General features: G+C 45.8%; 1 protein-coding gene across 1 annotated transcript in view; it reads right to left on the minus strand.

Moving 5' to 3' along the window:
- The window catches only part of LOC111950848 (CXADR-like membrane protein), a 122,443-nt gene extending 118,148 nt beyond the window's left edge, over positions 1 to 4,295 (minus strand). The window contains exon 1 of the mRNA XM_070434343.1: positions 3,855 to 4,295. Within this exon, the coding sequence (XP_070290444.1) occupies positions 3,855 to 3,885 (31 nt within the window). The 5' untranslated portion in view covers positions 3,886 to 4,295. The remainder of the gene's footprint in view (positions 1 to 3,854) is intronic.
- Positions 4,296 to 17,016: the final 12,721 nt, after the last annotated feature.

Genomic DNA, 17,016 nt, shown 5'->3' on the forward strand with positions numbered 1-17,016 from the left:
CCATGAAGTCCAAGTAACTGCCCGTAGATCCCCGAGATAGAATTGTGATGAGGCATATATCTGGGGAAGGGTATAAAACAATTGGTAGTGTGTTGAAAGTTTCCAAAAGCACAGTGGTCTCCATCATTGGGAAATTGCAAAAATATGGAACTCCCCAGACTCTGCCAAGAACTGTCCGTCCGACCAAACTTGGCAACCGGGCAAAAAGGATCTTGTTCAGGGACGTGACCAAGAACACAATGACCACTCTGATAGAACTACACAGTTCCTTGGCTGAGATGGAAGGACCTGCCAGAAGGACAACAGTCTGTACAGCACTTCACCAATCTGGGCTTTATGGGAGAGTGGCCAGACGGAAGCCACTCCTAAGAAAAAGGCACATGAAAGCACGCCTGGAGTTTGCAAAAATGCACATGAAAGACTCAGAGACCATAAGGCAAAAGATGATGTGGTCTGATGAGACAAAATGTTTACTATTTAGCCTGAATGCAAAGCGCTATGTCTGGCGAAAACCAGGACAGCTCAACACCCGTCTAACACCATCCCTACCGTGATTCATTATGGTGGCAGTATCATGCTGTGGGGATGCTTTTCAGCAGCAGGGACTGGGAGACTGGTAAGGATAGAGGGAACAATGAATGGAGCCGAATACAGACAAATCCTTAATGAGAACCTGCTTCAGAGTGCAAATTACTTTAGGCTGGGGTGAAGATTTACGTTCCGGGACAATGACCCCAAGCATACAGCCAAATAATGCTGGAATGGCTTCAGAACAAGAATATCAAAGTCCTTGAGTGGCCAAGCCAAAGCCCAGCGTTGAATCCTAATGAAAATCTGTGGAAAGACTTGCTGTTTACCACCACTCCCCATCTAACTTAACAGAGCTTGATAAAATCTGCAAGGAAAAATGGGAGAAAATCCCCAAATCCAGGTGCAAAATTGATACATACATACCCAAGACGACTCAAAGCTGTAATCGCCGCCAAAGGTGCTTCTACAAAGTATTGACTCAGGGGTGTGAATACTTCTGTAAATTAGATGTTTCTCCATTTCATTTTCAATACATTTGCAAAAGACTGTGCGTAGATGAGTGAAAGATGAAATCCATTTGGGGCGGCAGTTAGGCTAGTGGTTAGAGCGCTGGATCGAATCCCCGAGCTGACAAGGTAGAAATCTGTCATTCTGCCCCTGAACAGGGCAGTTCCCCTGGTAGGCCGTCATTGTAAACAAGAATTTGTTCTTAACTGACATGCCCAGTTAAATAAAGGTTACATTTTTACACGTTTTTTAATTTGTATTTAATCCATTTTGATTTCAGGCTGTAACAACAAAATGTGGAATAAGTCAAGGGGTATGAATAATTATTGAAGGCACTGTACATGTTTTCTTATGTAATCATAGAAAGTGTTCATATTCAATATAGCATACATAGGTCGCAGGTCTGTGAGATCTTCACAATTGCTGTAATATTCTGCGCAGAATCTTGAACAACATTGGTCACTTGCATGTACTTTTAATGTAATCTCAACTGTAATCCAGGTCATTTGGTTGTGCTATTAGATGTAGCATAGTGATAACACATTAAGTTGTTTTATAAATACAACATATCTGTCATATTCCAATTTGAACTTTGGTGCGCTTTTAAATGGTTGAAAGTGAAAACACATTTTGATGACAATGAAACCAAAAAATCTGACATTGTATTTCCATTTGAATTTGGTTGTGCTTTAGATGGTTGAAAGCATAATGATAACACATTGGGAAATCAACAAACTTATTGCTGTCTTTTTGAAAGGTTGAAATCTCATACTTTTTCTTGCAGAACACCCGGTATCTTAGAGATCCGTACGTATTCCCCCTCACTCTCTCCTCTTTACACAGGATAAAAAGCAGGTGCAATAGCTGTGCGCGCAGCCCGCTGAAAAAGGGGGACCTCTACAGTTGCGAGTGTACACGGCACACATGCCCTTCCGGTGCCAGTACGAGCGGTTTCACACCAACACGTTTCCTACGGGACAAGAAGCACAAATATGATTGGCCACTCAACACATTTGCAAGGTGCAGTACTACAGCAGCATCACCGTGAACAAAGAGCACTGGAGTTGGAGTGACTGCAGTGGAGAGATCTCAAACGAAGCCCTCACAAAAATAGAGATTTGCACAGCATATTATAACATTATGAAAGGGACAAATACCACGCTATATCCACATGCATGTTCAGGTTCCCTTTAAAAATAGATGTCAATGTGACTTCCCTGGTTAAATATAGCATTCAAATAGAAATATGTATTTGTTTATTTTGATGATATTTTAATCACCAAGCACTGTAAAATCATATGCATAAATTGATGATAATGATTACATTTTTAGATGCCCAATTATGGTAAAGATACTATTCAATCTACTTTATTTAGAAATTAGGGAAATGACAACCCTGATCTATGAGTCACCAACTGAACATTTCAGTACCTGATCTGCTTGTTTTTGGGTATGTCATTCCCCTTCTCTGTTGGTGCTGAATGGGCATTGGAAGGGTAAATAGTGGTGCTGCTGGTGACTCCCATAGTGGAGATCACAGTGGCATCCAAAGTACTTCACTACAGGGGCTGACTGGGACCAGAAATGGCTAATTATTAGCCAAATAATGATAATTATGTTCAAAACCCCCAATTTAGACTGGCCCACTGGGCTAAAATGGACCAGCCCATCTGGCCTTGGTCAGAACTGCCCTATGGCCATTCTTTCTCTGCTTCACTATCTATCAGTCCGTCCTTTGTTATTCCACAGGGGTTCCATGCAGGCAATACAATTGTTATTTTGTTGTTGCTTCGTGACTTCTATTTTCAGAATTGGATTTCCTCACACGCAGCTTGGCCTATGATGTATTGCTTTTGCTGATATGTACCAGAGCAAGCACAGCAGTCATGGCTGGATTGATCAACATCTCAACCAAATATTAGCCACATTTCCACATTGAAATTATGTGGTGTGTTTAATGGGAAGTCATTCAAATAGTCTAAGCCAATACTTTGATAGGACTATACATTTACCAAAGAACAAACTCAAAATCACAATTATAACAAACAAAATTGTCATGTTGTCAACAATTGAATGATACATCTACAATATTGTCTGGCACAGTTATTATTTCCCCATGCGACACACAGGCTTCCTGACACACACTCATCAACTGAAACAATGAATATAGAATTTATAACTCCTATAATAAACAATAGTCTATCAAATGAGGAAGTATAAGACCTAATATGTTTATGATCCTAATACCTGTAATGCAATTACCTGTAAGCTAGGCTATTAGATCCCCAATAGACTACCTGATGGTAATAAGTTGTGATATCTTTCCAAGTTGTTTCTTCATCACCTTGTATTGGCAACAGAAGCTTTAAAAAAGCCTAAAAACACAATAGGCCTAGCTATATACATTTTAAGGTGTGTTCAAAATACCTGTTGGACGCTCATAATCAACCTTAGGGCAACTTGAACATGCATGAACTCATGAATACGCAAATGTAAAGCGACTTCGTAATGATTGTCGAGGCCACATTATTTATCATTCATTTGAATGAGCTTCAAAAAACACAATAGTTAACTTTTCAGATATGCTTGGGATGGATGGAAAGGTTCTTGCAATGGGGAGATCTTTAACACATCTTTAAACTGCGACTGGATTGTAAAAAAATATTTTGATTACAATACCTATCATCTAAATTGCTATAAACCCAGAATAAAGCATAGGCTACTATGCTAGTTTACGGATAACATGGATTGCGCTACACTTTTGCACATTCTTATTTAATTAATATAACGGCGCGTGGCTCATGCACTGAACTTACCCAGGAACAATGTGGGAAATGAGCCAGACATCACGACTCTCAGCTGGAGCGAAAATTCCACAAAAAACAGCAGAACACGACGTCTTCTTTCTTCCCTAAAATGAGTTTAAGTCATATACCTGTGCCCTCAAATCTGAAGGAAATTGGAATAGTGCGAATGATGTTGGTCTATAGGTAGGCTACAACGCATATCACACATGTCCTTGTGCTCATTCAGAAATAGAGCCGCACATTTTCATTGTTTCTCGCAGAACACCCGGTATCTTAGAGTTGCCTTGCGCTACACTTCACAGAGGATACATGTCTGCGGTCGTGCAGGATCCGTACGTATTCCCCCCCACTCTCTCCTCTTTACACAGGATAAAAAGCGGGTGCAATAGCTGTGCGCGCAGCCCGCTGAAAAAGGGGGACCTCTACAGTTGCGAGTGTACACGGCACACATGCCCTTCCGGTGCCAGTACGAGCGGTTTCACACCAACACGTTTCCTACGGGACAAGAAGCACAAATATGATTGGCCACTCAACACATTTGCAAGGTGCAGTACTACAGCAGCATCACCGTGAACAAAGAGCACTGGAGTTGGAGTGACTGCAGTGGAGAGATCTCAAACGAAGCCCTCACAAAAATAGAGATTTGCACAGCATATTATAACATTATGAAAGGGACAAATACCACGCTATATCCACATGCATGTTCAGGTTCCCTTTAAAAATAGATGTCAATGTGACTTCCCTGGTTAAATATAGCATTCAAATAGAAATATGTATTTGTTTATTTTGATGATATTTTAATCACCAAGCACTGTAAAATCATATGCATAAATTGATGATAATGATTACATTTTCAGGTGCCCAATTATGGTAAAGATAATATTCAATCTACTTTATTTAGAAATTAGGAAAATGACAACCCTGATCTATGAGTCACCAACTGAACATTTCAGTACCTGATCTGCTTGTTTTTGGGTATGTCATTCCCCTTCTCTGTTGGTGCTGAATGGGCATTGGAAGGGTAAGTAGTGGTGCTGCTGGTGACTCCCATAGTGGAGATCACAGTGGCATCCAAAGTACTTCACTACAGGGGCTGACTGGGACCAGAAATGGCTAATTATTAGCCAAATAATAATAATTGTGCAAAACCCCCAATTTAGACTGGCCCACTGGGCTAAAATAGACCAGCCCATCTGGCCTTTGCCAGAACTGCCCTATGGCCATTCTGTCTCTGCTTCACTATCTATCAGTCCTTCCTTTGTTTTTCCACAGGGTTCCATACAGGCAAAACAATTGTTATTTTGTTCTTGCTTCATGACTTCTATTTTCAGAATTGGATTTCCTCACACGCAGCTTGGCCTATGATGTATTGCTTTTGCTGATTTGTACCAGAGCAAGCACAGCAGTCATGGCTGGATTACTAAATCCTTGATAAAACTGCGAATGACTGGCAGCTCGCAGTCTTCGATCTAGCCACAACAGAATGAGGCTGTCATAACATGGGCACCGTACGCATGACATATTGTCAAATCGTTCTATAACTTCACATTCTAGCAATTACTAGATAGCTTTTAATTTCACCCTGTCCATTGCTGATGAGTAGTCTAGCGCCATCAGAATAAACGAGACAAAAGCTGAACATGATCTTAAATGTGTTGACTGTGAATCTGTCTTGAAATAGCAGTGTGGAACAAAGACCTGGGCTCATTAAAAATGAATCAAGGGTATATTGGCCCTCATGTTTTCCCCCTGCTCAGGGATTCTCAGTGTGGATCAATGAAGGCTGAGGACATAACCATCTCTCCCAATAATAAAGCTTCACTTATTATAGCAACCATTCCAAAATGCTAGGAACGATCATTACAAAGTTCAGCGCCAAATTACTGCTTGGTTATACAAACATAAAACTATTTCTAAACAGACCTAAAAGTCGTTCATCTACATTGGGCAAACAGATGAAACGCCGGAACGAAAGAGTCACGTTTCATTCCTGTCATGATTGCGCACAAAAGTGAAAATTGAGAGAGAGAAAATATGATCTCCTTCATTGTTTTTGTCAAGAGTGTCAAGAGTGAAACCATGAGAGAGAGAGAGAGAGAGAGCGAGAGCGAGAGAGAGAGACAGAGACAGAGACAGGGATATATCCAAACCGAGAGCAAACCTCAGCAGTCTATAGGATGATGATGACCTGTACTCTGGCCCCAACTAATCTCAGCCATACCATAAAGACTTGTCTACATACTGGACATGATCTCTCACCAATCATTTCAAAGGATTCAGGAATGGACATGATGTCACTGGTACACCACCATTGGTCAAAACGGTTATACATTGAGTTCTAATTGGCGCAGACAACTCAGCTCCAACTGGTTTTCATCAATCAGTTATTCAGACTGAGAAGACTTGTCAACCTCAGCAGCCATTAGAATGAGTACTCTAAGACAACGACAGTAATCACTAAAGGACATGCAGAATTCCCTATCTTAGGTCAGTTAGGATCACCACTTTATTTTATTAAGAATGCTGGTAGGGATCTGCTCTGACTCCAAACACACACAGAGAGAGAGAGACAGAGAGAGAGAGAGAGAACTGCAGGTTAGGACGACACCGGATGGACACCAGAGGGCATAGTGGTAGCAGATGTGACCCCCCCCCCCCCCCCTCTATGGACACCACCTGGCGCAAGCCCCGGCTTGTCTGGGTGTGAGGTGTAAAAATCCTGTAAGAGGGAGGGATCCAGAATGTGACGACGAGACACCCAGCTACGCTCCTCAGGCCCGTATCCTTCCCAGTCCACCATATACTGCCACCCGCGGCCCCGACGGCGCACATCCAAAAGCCGCCGGACTGTATAGGCAGGATGGTCATCAATAAGACGAGGGGGTGGAGGAGCAGCTGCAGGAGGGGACAAGGGACTGGAGCAGACTGGTTTGATTAGTGATACATGGAAGGTGGGGTGAATTTTGAGAGTCAGGGAGTTTTAGATGAACAGCAGAGGGGTTTATGATATGATCAATCTCAAAGGGGCCAATGAATCGGGGAGCTAGTTTTTTCAAAACAACTTTCAGAGGCAAGTCCTTCGAAGAAAGCCATACCCTTTGGCCTGGAGTGTAGACTGGAGCTGCAGCACGACGAAGGTTAGCCTTGGATTGGGTCCTGGCGGAGGCACGAAGAAGGGCAGCCCGGGCCCTCCTCCAGGTGCGACGACAACAGCGCATGTGGTCCTGGACTGAGGGCACCGCTACTTCAACCTCTTGGGCAGGGAACAAGGGAGGTTGGTAACCTAGAGCACACTAAAAGGGAGACATACCTGATGAGGCGTTGATGAGGGTGTTGTGGGCATATTCCACCCAGGATAGCTGGGCACTCCAGGAGGAAGGGTAAGCTGAAGTAACACGGCGTATAGCTGTTTCCAACTCCTGGTTGGTCTGCTCGGTCTGACTGTTGGTCTGGGGGTGATATCCAGACGAAAGGCTGACCTTAATACCCAGAGCTGTGCAGAAGGCTATCCATACCTGGGATGTGAACTGGGGTCCTCTGTCAGAAACAATGTCACTGGGGATTCCATGCAGCCGCAAAAAATGGGATACCAACAGGTCCGCAGTCTCCCTGGAGGATGGAAGCTTGGAGAGGGGAATGAAGTGAGACGCTTTAGAAAATCGGTCAATAATAGTGAGGATGACTGAGTTACCATTTGATGGGGGAAGCCCAGTGACGAAGTACAAAGCTATGTGTGACCAGGGGCGACTAGGTATGGGAAGAGGATGAAGCAGACCAGATGTAGGTTTGGTGGTTTTATTCCGGGCACAGACTGACTAGGCTGATATGAATTCCCGAGTGTCTCTCTCCATGGTGGGCCACCAAAATCGCTGACGCAGGAAGACGACTGTCCGGTTCATGCCAGGGTGACAGGTGAGGTGAGGAGAATGGGCCCATTGAAGAACATCAGAACAAACTGAATCTGGCACAAACAGAGCCTTACAAGGGCCGTTTCTAGGAGCCTGACGAACACGAGACTCAATCTCCCAGGAGACAGCAGCAACGATGCAGGAGGATGGCATAATGGTCTCAGGCTTGGAACTTTTGTTCGCTGTGGTGAACTGACGAGAGAGGGCATCAGGCTTGGTATTCTTAGATCCGGGGCGATAAGTGAGTGTGAAGTTGAATCTTCCAAAAAACAATGCCCACCTGGCCTGCCGAGAGTTGATACGTTTGGCAGTCTGGATGTAGGCTAGATTTTTATGATCCGTTCACACAATGAAGGGAAGTACTGAACCCTCTAACCAGTGACGCCGCTCCTCAAGAGCCAGCTTAACAGCTAAGTGTTTCCCGGTTGCCTACGTCAAAATTTCTCTCTGCAGGTGAGAGCTTGCGGGACAAGAAGGCACAAGGCTGGAGCTTCTGATCCGCGGGAGAACGTTGAGACAGGACTGCACCTACCCCGGTGTCGGAAGCGTCCACCTCGAGGACGAACTGGAGTTCTGGGTCTGGCTGGGTAAGGATAGGAGCAGAAGTGGAGCGGTGCTTCCCGGAATGCTGCCTCTGCCTCGGGGAACCAGTGGAATGGAGTGGAGGTTGAGGTGAGAGGAGCTGCCAAACGACTGTAGTCATGGATGAATCTTCTATAAAAATTAGCAAACCCCAGAAAACGCTGTAACTGCTTCAGATTCGCGGGCACAGGCCACTCTGTGACTGCCCTAACCTTGGCAGGGTCCATTCGTAGCTGTCCTTCAGCAATGATGTAACCCAAGAAGGACACAGAGGAAACAGGAAACTCACATTTCTCAGCCTTGACAAATAGCTTATTCTCCAATAACCTTTGGAGAACTTGGTGGACGTGTTGCTTGTGAGCCTCAATGTCCTTCGAAAAAATAAGAATGTCATCCACATAGACAAAAACAAACACCCAATGACATCCCTTAGGACATCATTCACCAGGCCCTGAAAAACAGCTGGGGCGTTAGTGAGGCCAAAAGGCATAACGAGGTCCTCAATGTCCAAGTGGTGTGTTGAACGCCGTTTTCCACTCGTCTCCCTCTCTGATGCGGACAAGGTGGTAGGCATTCCGAAGGTCCAGTTTAGTAAATACTGTGGCACCATGAAGGGGGGCAAAAGCAGAACTGATAAGTGGCAAGGGATACTTATTCCTAACGGTGATGCTATTCAACCCACGGAAGTCTATGCATGGCCTCAGTGACCCGTCCTTCTTCTTGACAAAGAAAAATCCAGCCCTCACCGGAGAGGAAGAAGGCCTGACATGTCCGACAGCCAGTGAGTCCTGGTAATATTCCTCCATGGCCTCTTGCTCGGAGCGAGAGAGGTTATACAACCTGCTACTAGGGAGAGAAGCTCCAGGCTGAAGCTCGATAGCACAGTCGTAAGGCCGATGAGGCGGCAGAGATGGGGTGTGGTGCTTACTGAATACAGGAGCTAGACCGCAATATTCTGAAGGAACAGAAGACAGGTCTGGAGGATCTGGAATGGACTGGGGTGCAGACAAGGCAGGAGGAAGGGCAGAAAGTAGACAATTAGAATGGCAAAATGTACTCCAAGTAGTAACCCTTCCGGTAGACCAGTCAATCTGTGGGTTGTGTAGCTTTAACCATGGATGGCCCAGAACCAGAGGTGAGTGAGAACAGTCGATGATATGGAAACTGATCTTTTCCTGGTGATTACCAGAGAGACGCAGGATAACAGGAACAGTTCTCTCCAAAACACGGAAGAGTAGCTTTCCATTAAGAGCGTTGGCTTCCAGAGGTGAATCAAGCAAAACAGTGTCCAGGCCCAACTGCTTAACAACCCCTCGGTCCAGAAAACACTTGTCGGTGCCTGAATCGATGAGAGCAGGCAGAGGAAAAGCCTGGCTCTGCCACACAAGGTTGGCCTCAAGCAGGGGTCTGGGAGATGATGGGCAGGCAATTTGGCTCAACAGTATATCCCCCACAACTGCTGAGCCCTCTCTCTTGCTGGACACAGGGTACAAGCGGAGACCAGGTGACCAACCTGGCCACAATACAGACAGCTCCTAGTACTGATACGCCGCTGCCTCTCCTCTGGAGATAGACGAGTCCGGCCGAGCTGCATGGGTTCAGGATTGGAATCTGCCTGGTGATGTGATGCAGTCGAAGAAATTGAGCAAGGCACAGAAGCAGACGTTATTGGACATGCAACTCTACCTCCCCTCTCCCTCCGATGCTCACGGAGACAGTTGTCAATGCGGATAGTGAGAGAAATTAGTTCGTCAAGTCCATCAGGCTCCTCTCTGGATACCAACTCGTCCTTGAGGGTCTCAGTGAGTGCGTTCCGGAATGCTCCCTGAAGGGCCACGTCATTCCAGCCGCTCTCTGCGGCAAGGGTGCGGAACTCACATGCTATCTCAGCCACACTCTGAGAACCTTGACGAAGGGACAGAAGTCATATACCAGCATCTTTTCCACAGACCGAGTGGTCGAAGACCTTCCTCATCTCATCTGTGAATCCACTGTAAGAGAAACTTATAGATGACTGTCTGTCCAAACCGCAGTGGCCCAGGAGAGCGCTGCTCCCCGAAGGCAGCCAATCAAAATATAAATTTTGGCGCGTTCGCTAGCATAAGAGCAGGGCTGTTGCTCAAACACTAGTGAACATTGTACAAGAAAGGCTCTGCAAAGCCCAAGATTGCCATCATAGCGCTCAGGAGTAGGAACAAAAGGCCCCCGGAGTGGAGAAGAGGAACTGGAGACAGGTTGTGAATTCTGCAGGTTCGGACCTGTAGGTCAGACAGGCTCCGTGAAAACTCCTTGATGTTCTCCAGCAGGGTTTTCAGGGCTTGGTCATGTTGGTCCAGAAGGGTGCCTTGACCAACAAGAATTTGGTGAAGAGCTGGAGAGTCTGCTGGGTTCATCTTCTGGCCAGATCGTACTGTTACGCAGAGCGAACACAGGAGAACCCAAGAGCGGACTCAGATGCAGAAGCAGGGATGAATGAACCAAAATGTTTTATTGTACACAGAGAGATATGGAGTGCAGAACCGGGGTAGCTCAGATGAGTTGCAGAAAAACCCGAAGTGTAGAGTGAGGTTGTAGTTGACTGAGTTGAACAGGGTAAACAGGTCCTGAGGGGAATCCAAGGTGGCGGTGAAGTCCAGAGCAAGGTGGTTGGTGGTGAGATGTGGTACAGGAGACAGGAGCCAGAGACAGAGCGGTAGTGCAACGAGAGGACAAAACGGTGTAAGGCAGGGAAACAAGCACAGCAGGGCAACAGGATCTTGAGAACTGACAAAAGGCTAGGGTAACAACTGACTGAGCAGAGATTACGATCTTGCAGAGTGGAGGTGGCAGGAATGAGTATATGTAGAGTTCTTGATTTATGGGACGATTTGCAGCTGGTAGGGATCTGCTCTGACTCCAGCACACCTGTCTTCAACCACACAATCACACCAAGAGAGAGAGAGTGTATTCAGGGGGAGAACTGCAGGTTAGGACGACACCGGGTGGACACCAGAGGGCGTAGTGGGAGCAGATGTGACATCCACAAGGTTCCCACAATAAGTTGGGTGGATTTTGTCCCATTCCACTTGACAGAGCTGGTGTAACTGAGTCAGATTTGTAGGTCTACTTGCTCGCACATGCTTTTTCAGTTCTGCCCACAAATTTTCTATAGTATCGAGGTCAGGGCTTTATGATGGCTTTTTTTCCCCTTCAGCCATTTTGCCACAACTTTGGAAGTATGCTTGGGGTCATTGTCCATTTGGAAGACCCATTTGTGACCAAGCTTTAAATTCCTGACTGATGTCTTGAGATGTTGCTTCAATATATCCACATAATTTTCCTTCGCCACCTTTTTTGTGAAGTGCACCAGTCCCTCCTGCAGCAAAGCACCCCCACTACATGATGATGCCACCCCCGTGCTTCACAGTTGTGATGGTGTTCTTCGGCTTGCAAGCCTCCCCATTTTTCCTCCAAACATAATGATGGTCATTATTTCCAAACAGTTCTATTTTTGTTTCAGACCAGAGGACATTTCTCAAAAAAGTACAACCTTTGTCCCCAATGTGCAGTTGCAAACCGTAGTCTGGCTTTTTTATGGCGGTTTCGGAGCAGTGGCTTCTTTCTTGCTGAGCGGCCTTTCAGGTTATGTCGATATAGGACTTGTTTTACTGTGGAAATAGATACTTTTGTACCTGTTTCTTCCAGCATCTTCACAAGGTCCTTTGCTGTTGTTCTGGGATTGATTCGCACTTTTTGCACCAAAGTACATTCATCTCTAGGAGACAGAACGGGTCTCCTTCCTGAGCGATATGACAGCTGCGGGGTCCCATGGTGTTTATACTTGCGTTCTATTGTTTGTACAGATGAACGTGGTCTGTTGATACAGATGAACCTTCAGGCGTTTGAAAATTGCTCCCAAGGATGAACCAGACTTGTGGAGGTCTACACATTTTATTTCTGAGGTCTTGGCTGATTTATTTAGATTTTCCCATGATGTCAAGCAAAGAGGCACTGAGTTTGAAGGTAGGCGTTGAAATACATCCACAGGTACTCCTCCAATTGACTCAAATTATGTCAATTAGCCTATCAGAAGCTTCTAAAGCCATGACATCATTTTCTGGAATTTCCCAAACTGTTTAAAGGCACAGTCAACTTAGTGTATGTACTTCTGACCCACTGGAAATGTGATACAGTGAATTATAAGTGAAATAATCTGTCTGTAAACAATTGTTGGAAAAATGACTTGTGTCATGCACAAAGTAGATGTCCTAACCGACTTGCCAAAACTATAGTTTGTTAACAAGACATTTGTGGAGTGGTTGAAAAACAACACAAAATGTCCTCATGGTATTTCACAGAAAATTTATATTTTTCATGAATAACTCAGGGGTGAAAGATGTGTGAAACCCCAATGAATGCACGCACAATCAAAGGTTCTGAACGTTAAATAGGGGGCATTACAAGTGTTATCAGTTTAGAGTTTTCTACTTAATATATACCACCTACATCTTAAAAAATTGCCAAAGTGATTGAAAGAAACTGTAAGCTGAGAATCACTCACTGGAGAACATAGAGTACAAGGGTGTCTTTGGGTGGTGGGGTGGGGGTGGTGTGTGTGTGTGTGTGTGTTTGTGTGTTTGTGTGTGTGTGGGTGTGTGCCCTTGCATGCATGTGTGTGTGTGTGGTTTAAATATGTATCTCCTGTAAAAGGATCTGCATTAGCTCCTCTGAACATCCTGCACAAGGACAGTGGACTGTAAACACTCTACATGACTATTGATTGGCTAATTTACGCTAGCGTTGCTTTTCTTATCTGTGTCCCAAATGTCATCCAATTCCCTACATACTGCACTACTTTTGGCCAGAGCCCTATGGGCCATGGTCAAAAGTAGTGCACTTTGTAGGGAATGTGGTTCCAATTAGGACACAGGATAGTCTTATGTAAGATTAGTCTTATGTCCTTTAGTGATTACTGTCGTTGCCTTAGAGTACTCATTCTAATGGCTGCTAAGGTTGACAAGTATTCTCAGCCTGAATAACTGATTGATGAAAACCAGTTGGGGCTGAGTTGTCTGAGCCAATTAGAACTGAATGTATTACTATTTTGACCAATGGTGGTGTACCAGTGACATCATGTCCATTCCTGAACCCTTTGAATTGATTGGTGAGAGATCATGTCCAGTATGTAGACAAGTCTTTATGGTATGGTATCTGAGGGACCCTATAGCATCTGCCTGAGGAGAGGAGGGACCCTATAGTGTCTGTCTGAGGGGAGGAGGGACCCTATAGCAATTGTGAGAGAGGAAGACCCTATAGATGTCTGTCTGAGGATGAGACCATAGCATCTGCCTGAGGAGGGTGGAGCCTATGTATCTGCTCTGAGTGAGTGAGGACCTATCAGCGTCTGTATAGCAAGGGACCCATATAGGTCCATGTCGTGAGAGAGGAGCACCTTGTGTCGTCAAGGTGAGAGGATCATAAGCCTCTGTTGGGAGAGAGGACCTATCTAGCGTATTGTTGGGAAGAGGTACCTTATAGTGTCTGCCTGGGCGGAGGGATTAGCATCTTCTGAGCGGAGATGAGGGACCTATAGCTTCTGTCTGAGGAGAGGAGGACCAGTCCTATGCATCTGCTGAGGAGAGGAGGGACCCTAATGGGTCTGTCGTGAGGAGAGGAGAGACCATATCGGTCATCTGCCTGAGGAGAGGAGTCCCTCATAGTGTCTGCTGCTCGAGAGAGGGAATAGCATCTGCCTGAGGAAGGAGGGGACATAAGTGTCTGTCTGAGAAGAGGACCCTTGGATTGCTGAGGAGAGACCCTATAGCATCTGCCTGGGAGAGGGCCTATGTGTGCCTTGAGGAGGAAGAGCCCTATAGTGTCTGCTCTGAGGGGAGGAGGGACCCTATAGCATCTGCCAGAGGTGGGACCCTATAGTGTCTGTCTGAGGAGAGAGGAGACCTATAGTGTCTGCCTGAGAGAGGGACTTATGATCTGCTGAGGAGGGACCCTTAGTAGTCTGCTGAGGGGAGAGGCGACCTATAGCATCTGCCTGAGGGAGGAGGACCTATAAGACTCTGCCCTGGGAGAGTGAGGGACCTATAGCATCTCCTGAGAAGGAGCCATGATTGGGGAGGAGGACCTATACGATCTGCTGAGGGAAGGAGGACCCTATAGATCTGCTCTAGGGAGACTTAGTGCTCTGCTCTGGTGAGAGGAGGACCCTATAGCGCTGTCCTGAGGAGAGGAGTGAATATGTGTTGGGGAGAGGGACCATAAAGCATCGCACTGAGAGAAAGGAGAGAACCTATAGTTCTGTTATGAGAAAGAAGGGACACAAACTTCTTGTCTGATATGAGGGAGGGAGGATCCTAATAAAGTGTAACTAGACACTATAGAGGGAGAAGGCCTAAAATAGCGTACTGTCTGGGAGACAGCGAGGAGATACTAATGTGTGTCGTTAGAGAGAGGGAATAGCATATAGCATTTGTCTGAGAGAGGAGCGCCTATAGCTGTCTGCTGAGAGGAGGGACCACTATAGTGTCTGTCTGAGGAGGAGGACCCTATAGGTCTGTCTGAGGTAGAGGAGGCAATATAGTGCTGTGAAGTCGAACCGATATGAGTGGAGGGAGCGGGACATATGGCTGATGCTGGGAAGGAGGAGGACCATAGCGTTCTGTCTGAGGAAGGAGGGACCTATGATATCTGTGAGGAGAGGAGGACCCTATGAATCTCCTGGGGAGGGAGGACCCTATAGTGTCTGTCTGAGGAGAGGAGACCCTATAGGTCTGTCTGAGGAGAGGAGGGACCCTATAGTGTCTGCTCTGAGGGAGGACCCTATTGTCTGTCTGAGGGAGGAGGGACCCTATAGTGTCTGCTGAGAAAGACGAGCTACTGCATCTGCCTGAGGAGAGGAGACCCTATAGTGTCTGTCTGAGGGGAGGGGGACCCTATAGTGTCTGTCTGAGGAGAGGAGGGACCCTATGCAGTTGCCTGAGGAGAGGAGGACACTACAGTGTCTGCCTGAGGAGAGGAGGACCCTATAGCATCTGCCTTAGGGAGGAGGGACCTATAGTTCTGTCTGAGGAGAGGAGACCTATAGCATTTGCTTGAGGAGGAGGACCCTATAGTGTCTGCCTGAGGGAGGAGGGACCTAGCGTCTGTCTGAGGAGAGAGCCCTTAGTGTCTGTCTGAGGGAGGGGAGGACCTTATAGGTCTGTCTGGAGAGGAGGGAACCTATAGGTCTGTTTGAGGCAGAGGGCATATGCATCTGCCCTGGGGAGGAGGGACCCTATAGCGTCTGTCTGAGGAGAGGAGGGACCCTATAGTGTCTGTCTGAGGGGAGGAGGGACCCTATAGCATCTGCCTGAGGGGAGGAGGGACCCTATAGTGTCTGCCTGAGGGAAGGAGGGACCCTATAGTGTCTGCCTGAAGGGAGGAGCTAATACTCGAAGTTAAGTACATGGGATTGATCTGATCTGATGTGATCTAAAATAATTTTGTGGTCTTGTACGATAACGGTCTGTTCAAAAATAGTCGAGGGATGTTGCCTCACACCCATGGGCTTCATGGCAATTTGTATCAGGTGAGCAATTTGGAATTTCAGTTGGACTGATACATTTCCAAACCAGACTGTGATGCCGTATCTCAGGATACTCTCTATGACCACATGATAGAACAGGAGCATTATTTTCTAGTTAACTCCAAAAACACTGAGTCTACGTAGGAAATAGAGGCATTGTTGGACTCTGCAGCAGGCACTCTCTACTTGGACCTTCCAGCTCAACACATTGTCCATGTGTACGTTCAGGGACTTATACCAACTAACCTGTGCTATGTTGGCATTGTGGACAACCACAGGCACGTGTTCACCGACAGATTTGTGATGAAACACCATCTCCTCCGTTTTCTTTACATTAAGAATGAGATGGTGCTCATCACACCATTTGACAAACCTTTGAATCTGTGACCTGTACACAGTAGTATCAGCATCTTTATACATCAGACCAAGAATGGAGGATATAGTCAGACTATATGGACCATATAGTTATCAGGATTACTGCTAGTGCATTAATTTGTGTACAGTGTGAATAAGATGGGTTAACTCACACAACCCCATGCTAATGTCTCTAGCCCCAGAGAGGGTACTGTTAACTCTAACCTGCTGAGTACGGCTAGTCAAGAATGAGTGTTACCATCTTAAAGTATAGGTGTTAACACCCATGTGCTTTAACAGGCTGAGTATGACATGTGGCTGTATTGTGCTAAACGCTGAACTGAAATCAATAAATAACAGTCTAGCATAGGACTTGTTGGCGTATTCATACATGTGTGCTTGAAGACTCCAAGGAGTCACCCAACAATGTTTGTTATTCCAAGAAGAAAGACCACAACTGGGCCATTTGATCTTTTCTTGATATTTCTTTTTTAATGTGACATCGCATGGCAGAAACATACACGTTCATGACAGTCAGCGAGTTAGTCTTTAAAGGGGCTCTTTTCCGAACATCTGTTGTTTAGAGAGGGTGGCAACATTCATGCAAATTGCTCTGGGATTTGCTTTCTTCTCAGCATAGATTTTTCCTGAAATTATGGAACGGTCAGCTTCAAAAGCCTTTCGCAACATTGGCCTGTTTTTTTTCTTTTCCCAATTATTTATCAAGATCTTCTTATGAAAAAAGAGCACAGAGGGTGGTTGGAACTTA

Source organism: Salvelinus sp. IW2-2015, linkage group LG23 (assembly GCF_002910315.2).
Source record: "Salvelinus sp. IW2-2015 linkage group LG23, ASM291031v2, whole genome shotgun sequence".
Classification (NCBI taxonomy): domain Eukaryota; kingdom Metazoa; phylum Chordata; class Actinopteri; order Salmoniformes; family Salmonidae; genus Salvelinus; species Salvelinus sp. IW2-2015.